The following is an 18,046-nucleotide window of genomic DNA, read 5'->3' as shown; positions in this document are numbered from 1 at the left end:
GCCACAGCGCCAGCCAACTGTAAAGCGCGCAAGTGTAAGAAAACAATACAAGGCAGCTGCGGCTCAGCGGCCATTTTCTTGTAGCGTCGACGAAGGCCATGTTGTTTAGGTAATTTCTCTGGGAATCCCTATTGCACTGAATAGGAGCAGTATACAGATGCCCCCTAGTGGTGACAACAACATCTGATCCAAATTGATATTGATGCAAATCTTTCCGTATCGTGTCTGCGTTTTTGGAACAGGCAGCTATTGGTTGTCTGCACAGCGTCCATGTGCTGCCATACAAGCACCATTGATGCGTATAGTAAAGACCAATACACTTAACGCCGCCGTATTCCGGCTCTAAGCAGTTTTTTGGTACCATAATACCACCCCGAGCTTGGGCTCCAGATAGCGACAAAAAATTAGTTATATCGTATGGTCTGTGTAGGATTACAGAACCATGGCTGCTTTCTTCCAGAAGCAGCGCCACACCTGTCCACAGGTCGTGTCTGGTATTGCACCTCAGCTCCATTGAAGTAACTGGGGCTGAGCTGCAATGCCACACACAACCTGTGGACAGGTGTGGCGCTGTTTTTAGAAGAAATTAACCACGTTTTTCTAATCCTCGACATCCCCTTTAGGCCACACGCACACGATGCATATTACGTGCGGATTGGATGAGATTTAGTAAATTTCCGGCCCCCGATGCGGAAAAAAGAACCGCAGAGTAAACGTTAATAATATGACCGGCGGTGTGGATTTTAATTGAGCAGAATGTCAATTTATGCTACGTTTTAGTGGATTTTCCGTTGCGGTTTCTCCCCATTGAATTCAATGGGGATACAAATCCTGCAACAGAAAGCCAAGAGTTGTGATTTTTGCGCCGTATTCGCAGCGATTACGCCGTAAATATCGCAACTACGGAAAAAGAAAAAAAAGACATACTTACCCACAAGTCTGTGTTGCTTCATTCAGTCCGGACTCCTGGGATGACGTCGTATCTTATGTGACAGCTGCAGCCAATCACAGGCTGTAGCGGCGGTCACATGGGCTGAAACGTCATCCAAGGAGGCCGGCTCGAATGACGTCATAGGGCCGGCCTCCTGGGATGACATTACATTGCATGTGACCGCCTCTGCAGCATCATCCAGGGAGGCCATAACAACGGCCTTGGAAAAAACGGGTGTTTTTTACTGCAGCAGAAAATTTGTCCGAAAAAATGTTGGACACGCTGCACGATTTTTACGCCCCTATCCGATCTATGTATTTCTCTACAGGACATCAGAGGGACCTTCCGGTAGGTGCCTATACAGTGAAGGAATTTAGTATTTGATCCCTTGCTGATTTTGTAAGTTTGCCCACTGTCAAAGTCATGAACAGTCTAGAATTTTTAGGCTAGGTTAATTTTACCAGTGAGAGATAGATTATATTAAAAAAAAAACAGAAAATCACACAGTCAAAATGATATATATTTATTTGCATTGTGCACAGAGAAATAAGTATTTGATCCCTTTGGCAAACAAGACATAATACTTGGTGGCAAAACCCTTGTTGGCAAGCACAGCAGTCAGACGTTTTTTGTAGTTGATGATGAGGTTTGTACACGTTAGATGGAATTCTGGCCCACTCCTTTTTGCAGATTTCGAGGCTGTCGCTTGGCAACTTGGATCTCCAGCTCCATCCATAAGTTTTCGATGGGATTAAGGTCTGGAGACTGGCTAGGCCACTCCATGACCTTAATGTGCTTCTTTTTGAGCCACTCCTTTGTTGCCTTGGCTGTATGTTTCGGGTCATTGTCGTGCTGGAAGACCCAGCCACGAGCCATTTTTAATGTCCTGGTGGAGGGAAGGAGGTTGTCACTCAGGATTTGACGGTACATGGCTCCATCCATTCTCCCATTGATGCGGTGAAGTAGTCCTGTGCCCTTAGCAGAGAAACACCCCCAAAACATAATGTTTCCACCTCCATGCTTGACAGTGGGGACGGTGTTCTTTGGGTCATAGGCAGCATTTCTCTTCTTCCAAACACGGCGAGTTGAGTTAATGCCAAAGAGCTCAATTTTCGTCTCATCTGACCACAGCACCTTCTCCCAATCACTCTCAGAATCATCCAGATGTTCATTTGCAAACTTCAGACGGGCCTGTACATGTGCCTTCTTGAGCAGGGGGACCTTGCGGGCACTGCAGGATTGTAATGTGTTACCAATGGTTTTCTTGGTGACTGTGGTCCCAGCTGACTTGAGATCATTAACAAGTTCCCCCCGTGTAGTTTTCGGCTGAGCTCTCACCTTCCTCAGAATCAAGGATACCCCACGAGGTGAGATTTTGCATGGAGCCACAGATAGATGTGGATTGACAGTCATTTTGTATGTCTTCCATTTTCTTACTATTGCACCAACAGTTGTCTCCTTCTCACCCAGCGTCTTACTTATGGTTCTGTAGCCCATTCCAGCCTTGTACAGGTCTATGATCTTGTCCCTGACATCCTTAGAAAGCTCTTTGGTCTTGCCCATGTTGGAGAGAGAGGTTAGAGTCAGACTGATCATTGAGTCTGTGGACAGGAGTCTTTTATACGGGTGACCATGTAAGAGCTGTCTATAATGAGGGCACCAAGTTGATTTGGAGCGTGTAACTGGTCGGGAGGAGGCTGAACTCTTAGGGTATGTGCACACACACTAATTACGTCCGTAATTGACTGACGTATTTCGGCCGCAAGTACCGGACCGAACACAGTGCAGGGAGCCGGGCTCCAAGCATCATACTTATGTACGATGCTAGGAGTCCCTGCCTCGCTGCAGGACAACTGTCCCGTACTGAAAACACGATTACAGTACGAGACAGTTGTCCTGCAGCGAGGCAGGGACTCCTAGCATCGTACATAAGTATGATGCTAGGAGCCCGGCTCTCTGCACTGTGTTCGGTCCGGTACTTGCGGCCGAAATACGTCCGTCAATTACGGACGTAATTCGTGTGTGTGCACATACCCTTAATGGTTGGTAGGGGATCAAATACTTATTTCTCTGTGCACAATGCAAATATATATATAATTTTGACAATGTGATTTTCTTTTTTTATATAATCTATCTCTCACTGGTAAAATTAACCTAGCCTAAAAATTCTAGACTGTTCATGTCTTTGACAGTGGGCAAATTTACAAAATCAGCAAGGGATCAAATACTTATTTCCTTCACTGTATATATTTCTCTATAGGACATCAGAGGGACCTTCCGGTAGGTGCTTCTATATATTTCTCTATAGGACATCAGAGGGACCTTCCAGTAGGTGTCTCTATGTATTTCTCTATAGGACATCAGAGGGACCTTCCGGTAGGTGTCTCTATGTATTTCTCTATAGGACATCAGAGGGACCTTCCAGTAGGTGTCTCTGTGTATTTCTCTATAGGACATCAGAGGGACCTTCCAGTAGGTGTCTCTGTGTATTTCTCTATAGGACATCAGAGGGACCTTCCAGTAGGTGTCTCTATGTATTTCTCTATAGAACATCAGAGGGACCTTCCAGTATGTGCCTCTGTGTATTTCTCTATAGGACATCAGAGGGACCTTCCAGTAGGTGCCTCTTTGTATTTCTCTATAGGACATCAGAGGGACCGTCCAGTATGTGCCTCTATATATTTCTCTACAGGACATCAGAGGGACCTTCCAGTAGGTGTCTCTGTGTATTTCTCTATAGGACATCTTAGGGACCTTCCACTAGGTGCCTCTATGTATTTCTCTATAGGACATCAGAGGGACCTTCCGGTAGGTGCCTCTGTGTATTTCTCTATAGGATATCAGAGGGACCGTCCAGTATGTGCCTCTATATATTTCTCTACAGGACATCAGAGGGACCTTCCAGTAGGTGTCTCTGTGTATTTCTCTATAGGACATCAGAGGGACCTTCCAGTAGGTGCCTCTTTGTATTTCTCTATAGGACATCAGAGGGACCGTCCAGTATGTGCCTCTATATATTTCTCTACAGGACATCAGAGGGACCTTCCAGTAGGTGTCTCTGTGTATTTCTCTATAGGACATCTTAGGGACCTTCCAGTAGGTGCCTCTATGTATTTCTCTATAGGACATCAGAGGGACCTTCCGGTAGGTGCCTCTGTGTATTTCTCTATAGGATATCAGAGGGACCTTCCAGTAGGTGTCTCTGTGTATTTCTCTATAGGACATCAGAAGGACCTTCCAGTAGGTGTCTCTGTGTATTTCTCTATAGGACATCAGAAGGACCTTCCACTAGGTGCCTCTATGTATTTCTCTATAGGATATCAGAGGGACCTTCCAGTAGGTGCCTCTATGTATTTCTCTATAGGACATCAGAGGGACCTTCCAGTAGGTGCCTCTATGTATTTCTCTATAGGACATCAGAGGGACCTTCCAGTAGGTGTCTCTATGTATTTCTCTATAGGACATCAGAGGGACCTTCCAGTATGTGCCTCTGTGTATTTCTCTATAGGACATCAGAGGGACCTTCCGGTAGGCGCCTCTATGTATTTCTCTATAGGACATCAGAGGGACCTTCCAGTAGGTGTCTCTGTGTATTTCTCTAAAGGACATCAGAGGGACCTTCCAGTAGGTGTCTCTATGTATTTCTCTATAGGACATCAGAGGGACCTTCCAGTAGGTGCCTCTATATATTTCTCTATAGGATATCAGAGGAACCTTCCAGTAGGAGCCTCTATGTATTTCTCTATAGGATATCAGAGGGACCTTCCCATAGGTGCCTCTATGTATTTCTCTATAGGACATCAGAGGGACCTTCCAGTAGGTGTCTCTGTGTATTTCTCTATAGGACATCAGAGGGACCTTCCAGTAGGTGCCTCTGTGTATTTCTCTATAGGACATCAGAGGGACCTTCCAGTAGGTGCCTCTGTGTATTTCTCTATAGGATATCAGAGGGACCTTCCAGTAGGTGCTTCTGTGTATTTCTCTATAGGACATCAGAGGGACCTTCCACTAGGTGCCTCTATGTATTTCTCTATAGGATATCAGAGGGACCTTCCAGTAGGTGTCTCTATGTATTTCTCTATAGGACATCAGAGGGACCTTCCAGTAGGATTTTGAAGTCCTGACTTGAAAACCATTGAGATGCTGTGGCCAGACCTTAAATGAACGGTTCATGCTCAAAAAACCCTCCAACGTAGCCGAAATAATACAAATATACAGAGCGATGTAAAGGATTCACTGCAAAAAGGACCAGAAACATCATGACTTCATGTTCTAAAAGAAGTCTATGATTCTAAGCGGGCTGGACATTTAGACATTACAAAAACTCAAGAAGTTCCAAATGATTTGAAAAAAAAACAATCACTTAGTAGAAGGCGCTCCTGCGCTAACGTGGAAGATTGAGCCGAATCTGAAGTTGAGGCAGAATATCTCAGTGGGTAGGAAATATGAACTTTATTTCTTAAAAAAGACGTGTAATAAACAGCATATGTCTCAATGGTGGTACAAGAAGCTACGCGTTTTCGACCTTGGACTAAGGTCTTCATCAGGCTGGACAAGCCTCGACTGGGGATTCGGCTCAATCATCCACGTAAGTGCAGGAGCGCCTTCTACTAATAGTTTTTTCAAATAATTTGGAACCTCTTTTCCACATCGACTCCCGCTGATTCCTAAGCCGCCGGTTTTCACTCTGACGGCCAGCAGAATGCCAATATACGGAGCATCAAGGCTCCACACGCTTGATGATCGAGTTGTGCCGACCACCCAGCGAAACTCCAAAAGCTGAGTGTATTTAACCACCCTGTATCCTGTATTTTTTTTCAGTTTCCCAGTACAATATAGGGAACTATAAATGGTACCAATAAAAACTACAACTCCTCCCGCAAAAAATAAGCCCTCACACCGCTTTACTGATGGAAAAATAAAAGTTACGGCTGTTGGGAGGCGGGGAGTGAAAAACAAAAATTAAAAATGGCTTCGTCCAAGGGGGTTAAGGGTTTAAAGTTTTTATGTTTTCTTGAGCTGTTTTATCCGTATGAATTAGATTTAAAAAAAATATACAAATACAAAAAAAATGAATGTTTATTACAAAAATATATTTCACTGTAAACAATCATTAAAAAAAATGAAGCGACACATTTTTTGTAAGGCCGGGTTCACACATTGCATTTTAACAGTGGTTTTCACAAGTCTAGTGGTTACTCTTTAATACCCTAATGTAGGGACGGACAAACTACTGGAGGTCGGTTAGACCATTCGAGAGCTCATTTGACTTTTCTGGGCACCCGATCGAAAGAATTTCTTTTGACATCGATAGAGAATAATCCCAAAAAGTTTCGGTGCCAACTTAATTGTGGTCCCGGGACTTGTCCAGCCCTGCCCTAATGTACTGTGAATGCGAGGACAATAACATAACATGTACATTCAGTTTTCTAGTCAAAGGATTTTTTTTTCCCTAAAACATTTACTCGATTGTTTAGCAATTAATACAAAGTATTCTAAGACCAACTTATTTATGTGTTAGAGTTCATCTCAGAATACATGAACCTAGCGGCCCACATTGGCCATAAATACAACTACCTGTCGTCGGGACTACAGGCTGCCGATAGCTTTCTGGCAGTCAACGGTGAGAAATCTGGATAACCGGCAACGTGGCACCGGTATTGTGACAATTGTTAACTAAAGTCGAAACGAAACACTAAAGGAGAGATACCAAAAGATGAATATTGAAGTGGGTTGTCTTGTCAGGGGGCGGTTCTTCATACGGATTACCGATAGGTCATTAGTACGTGATCAGTGGGGGTCAGCCCCCGCACCGATCAGCTGCCTCCAGAAGTTATTCAGTGGTCGTTGCCGGAAGTAGAAGGCTCCGTACACTGTATAGCGGTCTTGCTGGGTTACTGCACTAAGGCCGCTATACAGTGGTCAGAGCCTTCTGCTTCCGGCACCGACTTCTGCATAACTTACGGTGCCGGAGGCAGCTCATCGGTGCGGGATCCGTATGTCGAACCCCCATCGATCATATACTGATAACCTATCTAATGGCTAGGTCATCAGTATGAAAAACCACCTCATGCTGACAACCCCTTTAAAGTTACTTCAATATGTTAAATTATTCTTCTTTCTAGCTGAAGTTATAAACTGCCTATGTGTACAGTTCCTTCGCCTGCGATAACATTACTCCATGCTGTACGCCGGCAGGCCATGATGATCACGAGCCTCATAGCAACCAATCAGAATCTAGTCCTATTTTCTTGGGTTTTTAAACATGTCCCGCCAAATCACTTGGCTAGGAAGTGTTGTCATAGGGACACGAAGGGGTTTTCCGTCCGACTTATTAGGGCATATAGAGGGGTCCGAAATCAGGACCCTAGCCATAAGTAGAATGCTTGCTCTGGAGGACTACTGGATGGATGCCGGATGATTTCAATGGATGCCGTATAATAAAGACACGAAGAACCATTGTTCTCGGGATTCCCAAGACTACCTAGTGAACCTGCTCCGTGAAATACATGTTTTATACATCTTTTGGTATTTCTCCTTTAATTTAGAATTTTGTTAAATATATATTATATATTAAAAAAAAAAATACATGAGATATAGACTGACGTTATCAAAACAACATTTACCAATCATTTCCAATACACTATGCTAAACACCCTGCGTGGGACGAGAGGAACACACAGAACAAGGTTATATATAGTGCCCTTAGAAAAAAATAAAAAAGACGAAGGGCAATAATTGCATATTTCATATCGGGACGCAAGACTCGTCTCTATTGAATTAGATCTGCTCTGTAGATGGTACATGAATGAGCCTGTATCCATTATAATGAGACACGTCCGCATTCCTACCTCCATATTAAAGGGTTATTCCCATCGGAGACATTTTTAGCATATCCACGGGATGTCATACACGACTGATAGATGTAGGTAGGGATGTCACAATACCAGAATTTGGACTTCGATACCGATACTTCGTTTAGTATTGCGATTTAGATACCAATTTCGATACTTTTGCCAACAGTAATAAAAAAAAAAATTCTTCCGTTTTCTGATGTGAGGCGCGACGTGTGATGAATTTTGAACGCGCCTCACATTAATAGTAATTAACCTCATCATGTTTCTCAGTCATAATGGGTTAATGTTTGAGGTACATGATGGGGTTAATTACTATTAATGTGAGGAACATGGAGGTTAAATTCATCGCACCTCGCATTAATAAGTGAATGAAAGCCGTGTTTATTTCATTTTTTTACAGCGCACACATCATAAATGATGCAAAAAAATTGTTGTCCGCGCCATTACTGAATGTGGGAATATTTTATGTATTGAGACTTATTTTAATGTTTATTGTAAAAAAGGTGAATGTGTATTTTTTTAAAATTTTAACAATACTTTGTTCAGAAACTTTAATGTACTGACATATATCAGATATGTGCCAGTACATTAGCCTGTGTACGAATAGCACACAGGCAGTTGTTAGGACATACCTCAGTATGCCCTAACAACAAGAAATATGGTCAGACAGCCCTGGGGTCCGTCAATAGACCCTGGGCTGTCTGCCCATATATGGTATGGCCCTCGATCGCGTCACAGGAATTCCCTGTGACGCGATCCAGGGGCATCCCCCTCCTCACTTTCCCCTGAATGCTGCAGTCAGCTGTGATCGCAGCATTCAGGGGAATAACGGCGGAGATGAGAGGTTTCTCTGATCTCCGCCGTTATAGAGCGGGGCTGCGGCTGTCAGCCATTGCCACGCTCCTGACTGGAAGTGCGCGCGCGGTCAGCATGAGGAGGTGCGGCCGGCGCTGCACTAATGAGCGGCGGTTCAGGCACTGGGGACAGAACATGGGGGTGTTTTGTAGTGCGCCCGCCATTTTCTGTCTCCAGTGCCGCCGCTCATTAGTGCAGCGCTGGCCACATCGCATCATCCTGACCCCGCAAACATATCATGACTCAGGAGCGGGGCTGTGGGTGAATTACACAACCGCAGCCGCGCTCCCATACATTCATATGTTACTATACTGAGCTGTGCGGCTGCGCAGCTCAGTATCGAAATACAGGAAATAGCGGTATCGAACCGTTTAGGGATGCACAGTATTGAAACAGTATCGAAGTTTCGATGCACCGTGCATCCCTAGATGTAGGTGGCTCATATCTATGCCTTACGCCCTGCATCGTGAGACGGCCACCAAATCTAGGCAGGGCATGAACGAAAAGGATCGCGGCGGCTCTATAGATTCCGTTCTATGGGATTTATGGAAACCGCTAAGCTAGCCTACTCTGCAATTTCCGTAACGCTTACGGAGGTGAATGGAGAAAGCTGCCCGCATGCCCGGCCACTTCTCCATCTTGATGTGGTGCTCACCTCACGAGGCCACATGGGGTCGGCATTCTCAAGATATGTTCGGGTCCCAGAGACGGGATTCACATCTATCGAACGTGCTATAAATGTCTTAGATGGGAAGACCGTTTAACAGTCCATGTGAGGACCATAAACTTATTGTAAATAGGAGCGGATCCCATCAGAAGGAAGCTGGAAAACCTGCTCCCCCGTGTGAATTCTCTGATGCTTAACCAGATCTGATTTGTCGTTGAAACATTTTCCGCAATCCGGACACGAATATGGTTTCTCCCCTGTGTGAATTCTCTGATGTTCGATAAGATGCGATTTCTGGGAAAAGAATTTTCCACACTCCAAACACGAAAACAATCTCTCGTCTCGGTGAGTTCTCTGATGTCTCTCCAGGTTTCCTTTAACCGTGAAACATCTCCCGCATTCCGTGCAGGAGAATGGTTTCTCCCCGGTGTGGCTTCTCTTGTGTTGAATTAGATTTGACTTTTTGCTAAAACACTTCCCACATTCTGAACAAGAAAAGGGTTTCTTCCCCGTGTGAGTTCTCTGATGTTCAATGAGATGCGATTTCCTTGAAAACGATTTGTCGCACCCATCGCAGGAATATGGCTTCTCACCCGTGTGAACTCTCTGATGTTGTACAAGATGCGACTTATGAGTGTACGTTTTGCTGCATTCGTTACATGAAAACGAACGTTTTTTTTTCTTAATTTCCTCATGTGTAATAGTTGCGCCCTGTGTGCCACAATTGGAACAAGAAAACGAAGAGAACCTCCCACATTGGCAATATGGAAGGATTTCAACCCCTTTTAGACTTTTACTTTTCCTAACACGCTCTGGTTTATCAGGAGGCCCGTTATAATTAGACGGATCGGGGGACAAATTTCGACTGGAAAGTCCTGGATGTATTTTGGGGTTATACCGTTTTTTTCCATTTGAATCTTGCGTGAGATCATCGTCTGCTTCTGAATCTGGAGTTACAAGGTGCCCCCCCGAGCTCTCACTGCATCTTTCATCTGAAAATGAAGAGAGATTTTTTTTATATGTTTTTTTTCTTTAATACACATCAAATGAGATTTATACTATATTGGGGGGAAACGTGAATAATTGGGTTAACAAAATCGCACAAGGGTAGAAAACAGAGGGTGGTTAATAACCCCTTCAGGGCTGAGACGCAACTGGCGATAAAGGGGTTATCTGGGCATGGGGCGGTTTTTCATACTGATGACCTATCCACAGGATAGGTCATCAGTATATGATTAATGGGGGTCCGACACATGCACAACGATCAGCCGTTCCGGCACCGGATGTTAAGCAGTGGTCGATGCCGGAAGCGGAAGGCTCCGTACATTGTATAGCGGTCGTCCTGCAACACTGGAGCTCTGCTCTTGTTCAAGTGAATAGGAGCAGAGATGCAGTACGGTTGCTATACAATGTATGGAGCCATTCGCTTCCAGCGCCAACCAATGAATAATTTCCGGTGGCGGGAGGCAGCCAGAACAGCTGATCGGTGCGGGGTCTGGGTGTTGAACCCCACAGATCATATACTGATGGCCTATCCAGTGATCAGTACGAAAAATCGCCCGTGCCCAGACAACCCCTTTAACCCCTTCGGGCACCCCGACGTGCCATTACGTCTGGGTGCGGGGGATGATGTTTGGAGCACGCTCAGCGGACACCCGGGACCAACTGCCGGGAGCAGCGATCACGCTGCTCCTGGTCGTTTAACTCCTTAAATACTGCGGTCAATCGCGACCGCAGCATCTGAGGCGTTGAAATTTATTTAAAGCGCCAAAATCACTGGTCTTTGGTCAACTTAGCTCTCAAATTTTTTTTTTATAAAAAGTAATCAAAAAGTTCTACGTACCAAAAAAATGGTACCGATAAAAACGACATCTCGCCCCGCAAAAAATAAGTCCTTGCACGGCTCAATCGGTGAAAAAATAAAAAAGTTCTGGCTCTCAGAACGCGGCGACACAAAACATTTTATTAATTTAACAAAAAGTTTATGATCAATAAAAGTAGTAAAATATAAAAAAAACGATATAAATGTGGTATCACCGTAATCGTACTGAGCCGCAGAATAAAGATAAGTTGTCGTTTTTACCGCACGGTGAAAGCCGTAAAAACGAAACCCAAAAACCAATTGAGGAGTCGCTGTTTTTTCCATTTTTTTTTCAGTTTCCCAGTACATTATATGGTATTATAAATGGTACCAAAAAAAACTCCAACTCCCCCCACAAAAAATAAGCCCACACACCGCTATATTGACGTAAAAATGGCTCTTGGAATGCGGGGAGTGAAAAATGAAAAATCAAACAATGGCTTCGTCCCGAAGGGGTTAAAGGGGTTTTCCGGAACTAAAAAATTACATTTATTTAAATAAAACAATGAAAAATATATAACTTTACAATGTACTTCCGTTTCATCAGATGGCTGTAGCGTCGTATATCCTCCTCCGTCACCGCCCCCTTAGTAATGCAAAATCTGCACTTCCTGTGCAGACCCGTCCATTTGGTCTTCTGCCTTGCTTCCGGTTTCCGGCTTTCACACTGTACGGTTACGTCACAAATGACGTAACCGTACCACGTGCTTCTTTATCTTATTAGAGCATGCGTGGTTAGCACACTCCACCGCGCATGCTCTGTGAAATTATAACCCCTTATAAATTAGCGACGGAATATGAAGTTGCGGGAATAACGGCCGTTTCGGCCGTCTTCCCGACAGGTGCAGGAGCTGTGACAGCTGCTGTCTTGTTCAGCAGCTGCCGCAGCTCCTACAGCGGGGACCGATCGCTGTGTCCCCGCTGTCTAACCCCTTAAAAGCCGCGTTCAATAGAGATCGCAGCTTTTTAGGGGTTAAGTTACCATCGACGGCCTGCTACACGATAGCGGCCGGCGATGGTTACTATGGCAACCGGACACCAAACAATGGCGTCCGGCTATGCCATCGACGGAAGCCTAATGGGTCCTGACAAAGTCAGGACCCACTATGCTTGCTGTCAGTGAATAGCTGACAGTTCTAATACACTGCACTACGCATGTAGTGCAGAGTATTAGAATAGTGATCAGGGCCTCCTGCCCTCAAGTCCCCTTGTGGGACAAAGTAATAAAGTAAAAAAAAAAAAGATGTGTCAAAATAAGAAAATAAAAGTTAAAAAAAATCCCCCTTTTTCCCTGATCAGTCCTTTTTTATTAATAAAAATATATAAAAAAATAAACTATACATAATTGGTATCGCCGCGTCCGTAACGGCCTGAACTACAAAATTATTTCGTTATTTATCCCGCGCGGTGAACGCCGTAAAAGAAAATAATAATAAACCATACCAAAATCACAATTCTTTGGTCACTTCACCTCCCAAAAAATTTATTAAAAATAGATCAAAAAGTCGCATGTACCTAAAAATGGTCCTGATCGAAACTACAGTTCGTTACGCAAAAAATAAGTCCTCGCACGGCTTTATTGATGGAAAAATTATAAAGTTCTGGCTCTTAGAATAAGGAACACAAAAAGTGAATGATTTTTTACAAAACGTATTTTATTGTGCAAACGCCATAAGACATAAAATAACCTATAAACATCTGGTGTCACCGTAAGGCCGAGTTTACACGAGCGTGTGCGTTTTGTGCAAGCAAAAAGCGCGGCGTTTTGCGTGCGCAAAAGGCACTTAACAGCTCCGTGTGTCAGCCCTTTATGATGCACGGCTGCGTGGTTTTCGCGCAGCCACCATCATTATGACACTCCGTTTGGATTGCTTCCGTGCGACATGCGTGGTTTTCACACACCCATTGACTTCAATGGGTGCGTGATGTGCGAACAGCGCACAAATATAGGACGTCGTGCGTTTCACGCAGTGGACATACGCTGCGTAAAAATCACGCACCTGGCTGCACGGCCCCATAGACTAACATAGGTCCCTGCGACGCGCGTTGCACGGATGTATAACACGCTCGTGTAAATGAGCCCTAATCGTATCGCCCCGCAGAATAAAGTGAATATGTCATTTATAGCGCACGGTGAACGCTGTAACAAAAATAGAATAAAAAAATAATAGTAGAATTGCTGTTTTTTAATCACCACGCCACCTAAAAATATAATAAAAACTGATCAAAAAGCCGCATGCACCCCAAGAAAACTACAATGAATTCCTCAAGGGGTCTAGTTTCCAAAATGGGGTCACCTTTTGGGGGTTTCCACTGTTTTGGTACCACAAGACCTCTTCAAACCGGGCCATTTTGCGCGTTAATGACCTTTTGGATTATTTTTTGTTTTTTCACGGTCGCATTCCAAGAGTCGTAACTTTTTTTTTATTCCGTCGACATAGCCGTATAAGGGCTTGTTTTTTTGCGGGACGAGTTGTATTTTGTAATTGTACCATTTTTAGATGCTTATAATATATTGATTAACTTTTATTAACTTTATTTTAGGAGATAATTGAAAATAAGCAGCTATTCCAGCATTGATTTTCACGTTATAAATTTACGCCGTTTACTATGCAGCGTAAATAACATGTTAACTTTATTCTATGGGTCGGCACGATTACGGGGATACCAAATATGTACAGGTTTTATGTTTTCCTACGTTTGCACAATAAAAAGCCTTTTAGAAAAAAAATACTTGTTTTTGCATCGCCGCGTTCCAAGAGCCGTAACGTTTGAGGGACTTTTGAGGGACTATATACAGGATTATGTGACAATAAATAGCATTATAAGTGACAGCCAGCACGGTTTTACTAAGGACAGAAGTTGTCAAACTAACCTAATCTGTTTTTATGAAGAGGTGAGCAGAAGTCTAGACAGAGGGGCCGCTGTGGATTTAGTGTTTTTGGACTTTGCAAAGGCATTTGACACTGTCCCCCATAGACGCCTAATGGGTAAATTAAGGACTATAGGTTTAGAAAATATAGTTTGTAATTGGATTGAGAATTGGCTCAAGGACCGTATCCAGAGAGTTGTGGTCAATGATTCCTTCTCTGAATGGTCCCCGGTTATAAGTGGTGTACCCCAGGGTTCTGTGCTGGGACCACTATTATTCAACTTATTTATTAATGATATAGAGGATGGGATTAATAGCACTATTTCTATTTTTGCAGATGACACCAAGCTATGTAATATAGTTCAGACTATGGAAGATGTTCATGAATTACAGGCAGATTTAAACAAACTAAGTGTTTGGGCGTCCACTTGGCAAATGAAGTTTAATGTAGATAAATGTAAAGTTATGCATCTTGGTACCAACAACCTGCATGCATCATATGTCCTAGGGGGCGCTACACTGGCGGATTCACTTGTTGAGAAGGATCTGGGTGTACTTGTAAATCATAAACTCAATAACAGCATGCAGTGTCAATCAGCTGCTTCAAAGGCCAGCAGGATATTGTCGTGTATTAAAAGAGGCATGGACTCGCGGGACAGGGATGTAATAATGCCACTTTACAAAGCATTAGTGAGGCCTCATCTAGAATATGCAGTTCAGTTCTGGGCTCCAGTTCATAGAAAGGATGCCCTGGAGTTGGAAAAAATACAAAGAAGAGCAACGAAGCTAATAAGGGGCATGGAGAATTTAAGTTATGAGGAAAGATTGAAAGAATTAAACCTATTTAGCCTTGAAAAAAGACGACTAAGGGGGGACATGATTAACTTATATAAATATATTAATGGCACATACAAAAAATATGGTGAAATCCTGTTCCTTGTAAAACCCCCTCAAAAAACAAGGGGGCACTCCCTCCGTCTGGAGAAAAAAAGGTTCAAGCTGCAGAGGCGACAAGGCTTCTTTACAGTGAGAACTGTGAATTTATGGAATAGCCTACCGCAGGAGCTGTCACAGCAGGGACAGGAGACACCGCAGGAGCCGTCACAGCAGGGACAGTAGATGGCTTTAAAAAAGGGTTAGATAATTTCCTAGAACAAAAAAATATTAGCTCCTATGTGTAGAAATTTTTCCTTCCCTTTTCCCTTCCCTTGGTTGAACTTGATGGACATGTGTCTTTTTTCAGCCGTACTATGTAACTATGTAACTATGTAACTATGTTTTTATTTTTCCGTCTATGTGGTCGTATGTGGGCTTGATTTTTGCGGGACAATGTGTAGTTTTCATTAGTACTATTTTGGGGTACATAGGACTTAGATTAATTTTTATTTAATTTTTTATGGGGGGAATGGGAGAAAAGAGCGAATTTTGCCGTTGTTTTTTTGGACGCCGTTCATCCGGCGGTTTAATTAATGTGTTCATTTTATTGGTCAAGTTGTTACGATCGCGGGGATACCATATATGTGTATGTGTGATTTGTTTTTTTTGATTTTCACTGTAATTTATTTATTTATTTTTTTTTCACCAACTTTATTTAACGGATTTACATTTTTTTTTTGAGTCCCACCAGGGGACTTCACTATGCGATGTGCCGATCGCATATATAATGCTTTGGTATACTTAGTATACGGAAGCATTATTGCCTGTCAGTGTAAAACTGACAGGCAATCTGTTAGGTCATGCCTCCGGCATGGCCTAACAGGCAGATGCTGAAGACAGACCTGGGGGTCTTTGTTAGACCCCCGCTGCCATGGAAACCCGACGGCGACCCGCGATTTCTTTGCGGGGGCGCCGATGGGGGGACAGAGGGAGCTCCCTCCCTCTGTCAAACACATTAGATGCCGCTGTCACTATTGACAGCGGCATTTAATGGGTTAAACTGCCGGAATCGGAGCGCGCTTCGATTCCCGCAGTTGCAGCAGGAGCCAGGCTGTGTATAACAGCCGTGCTCCTGCCGCTGATCGCGTGGGTACACTGGCAGTACCCGCGCCATCACAGGACGGATATATCCCTCCTCCTGCGCGAACTAGCAGCTGCAGAGGACTGATATATCTGCCCTTCGGCGTTAAGAGGTTAAAAACGCAGATATCCAGTGATCTGGAGGAGCAAAATGCAACACTGAGGAAGATAGACAATTTTGAGCGGAGCTTGCTGCTCACAGAGCATGCAGTTAGTGGGTTAGAACTGGAGGGTGAAGACATGGGTGAGCAGGATCAGGTAAGTAGCTGGGTTAATGTAGTTAGGGGCAGTAGAAAGGGGTCAAAGACAAGGAAGGCCGATCCGGTTTCTGGCATTCCAAGCAAAATTGCCAGGTTGGGTGATGATGCGAGGGTGTCAGTCTCAGAAATGGCAGCCCTAGTGGATACTGATCTCCCTAACAGCCGGGAGAACAGCCCAGCTAGTAGTCGGCGGGATGGTAATGCAGGTAAGCCAAGACAATTGGTAGTTGTAGGGGATTCTATAATCAGGAAGACGGATAGAATAATTTGTCGCCAAGACCGCCTCAACCGAATGGTTTGCTGTCTCCCTGGTGCCAGGGTTCGGCATGTGGTGGAACGGGTGGACAAATTGCTGGGAGGGGCTGGTGATGATCCAGCTGTTTTGGTCCATGTCGGTACCAATGACAGAATAAATGGTAGGTGGAGGAGCCTTAAGAATAATTTTAAAGAACTAGGCTACAAGCTGAAGGGAAGGACCTCCAAAGTAGTATTCTCAGGAATACTGCCTGTGCCATGCGCATCACAGGAAAGACAGCGGGAGCTCAGGGAGTTAAATGCCTGGCTGAAGTCTTGGTGTAGAGAAGAAGGATTTGGGTTCCTAGAGCACTGGGCTGACTTTTCATTGGGGTACAAACTGTATTCTGCAGATGATTTGCACCTAAATGGAAGGGGGTCCGCTGTGCTGGGGGAGAGAATTCTAGCTGGGGTGGCGGAGTGTTTAAACTAGGACTGAGGAGGGAGGCCAATGTAGGAAATAAAGGGGTAGCCAGGTTAGAGAGGGGTCAGACTATATTGGTGGGGGGAGAAACAGACGGTGGGGAGAGGACTAGGCAACAAGATAAGGAGATCCTTTCGTTACAAAACAGCAGTGAAAATAAAAAGGCCCAAATGTCAAATAATCACATTTCTGATAGTGAAATTGAAACATTTAAAGGCAAGTTAAAGTGTATGTTCACAAATGCCAGAAGTCTAGCAAGCAAAATGGGGGAGCTGGAGGCCTTGATACTGGAAGAAGATATAGATATAGTTGGTGTTGCTGAAACATGGCTGGACTCTTCACATGACTGGGCTGTAAATCTACAGGGTTTTACACTGTTTCGGAAAGACAGGGCAAATAGGAAAGGTGGTGGTGTATGTCTGTATGTGAGAAGCGATATGAAGGCGAGTGTAAATGAGACATTAGAGGGTGAAGACTGTGAGGAGGTTGAAACCTTGTGGGTGGAATTACAAAGGGAAGTAAACACTGAAAAAATTACTTTTGGTGTAATCTATAGACCCCCCAATATAACTGAGGAGATAGGAGGTCAAATATATAAACAGATGGAGCGGGCTGCACAGGCGGGTACTGTAGTGATAATGGGAGATTTTAATTTCCGGGATATTAATTGGTGTCATGGTTCGGCTTCAACTGCAAAGGGGAGACATTTCCCCCACCTGTTGCAGGAAAATTTTATGGGCCAGTTTGTGGAAGACCCGACTAGAGGTGAAGCTCTGTTGGATCTGGTCATTTCTAATAATGCAGAGCTTGTTGGGAATGTCAATGTTCGTGAAAACCTCGGTAACAGTGATCATAATATAGTTACATTTTACCTATACTGTAAAAAACAAACGCAGGCTGGGAGGGCAAAAACATTTAATTTTAAGAAAGCCAATTTCCCCAGGATGAGGGCTGCAATTCAGGATATAGACTGGGAAGAACTAATGTCAAATAATGGAACAAATGATAA

At 44.0% G+C, this 18,046-nt stretch overlaps 1 protein-coding gene across 1 annotated transcript in view; it reads right to left on the bottom strand.

The window, feature by feature from the left end:
- Positions 1 to 5,992: 5,992 nt before the first annotated feature.
- The window catches only part of LOC142663515 (uncharacterized), a 31,455-nt gene continuing 19,401 nt past the window's right edge, over positions 5,993 to 18,046 (bottom strand). The window contains exon 8 of the mRNA XM_075842237.1: positions 5,993 to 10,302. Within this exon, the coding sequence (XP_075698352.1) occupies positions 9,431 to 10,302 (872 nt within the window). The 3' untranslated portion in view covers positions 5,993 to 9,430. The remainder of the gene's footprint in view (positions 10,303 to 18,046) is intronic.

Source organism: Rhinoderma darwinii, chromosome 11 (genome assembly GCF_050947455.1).
Source record: "Rhinoderma darwinii isolate aRhiDar2 chromosome 11, aRhiDar2.hap1, whole genome shotgun sequence".
Lineage (NCBI taxonomy): Eukaryota > Metazoa > Chordata > Amphibia > Anura > Rhinodermatidae > Rhinoderma > Rhinoderma darwinii.
The sequence above is the reverse complement of the archived record's forward strand: the minus strand, read 5'-3'. Positions and strand labels throughout refer to the sequence as shown.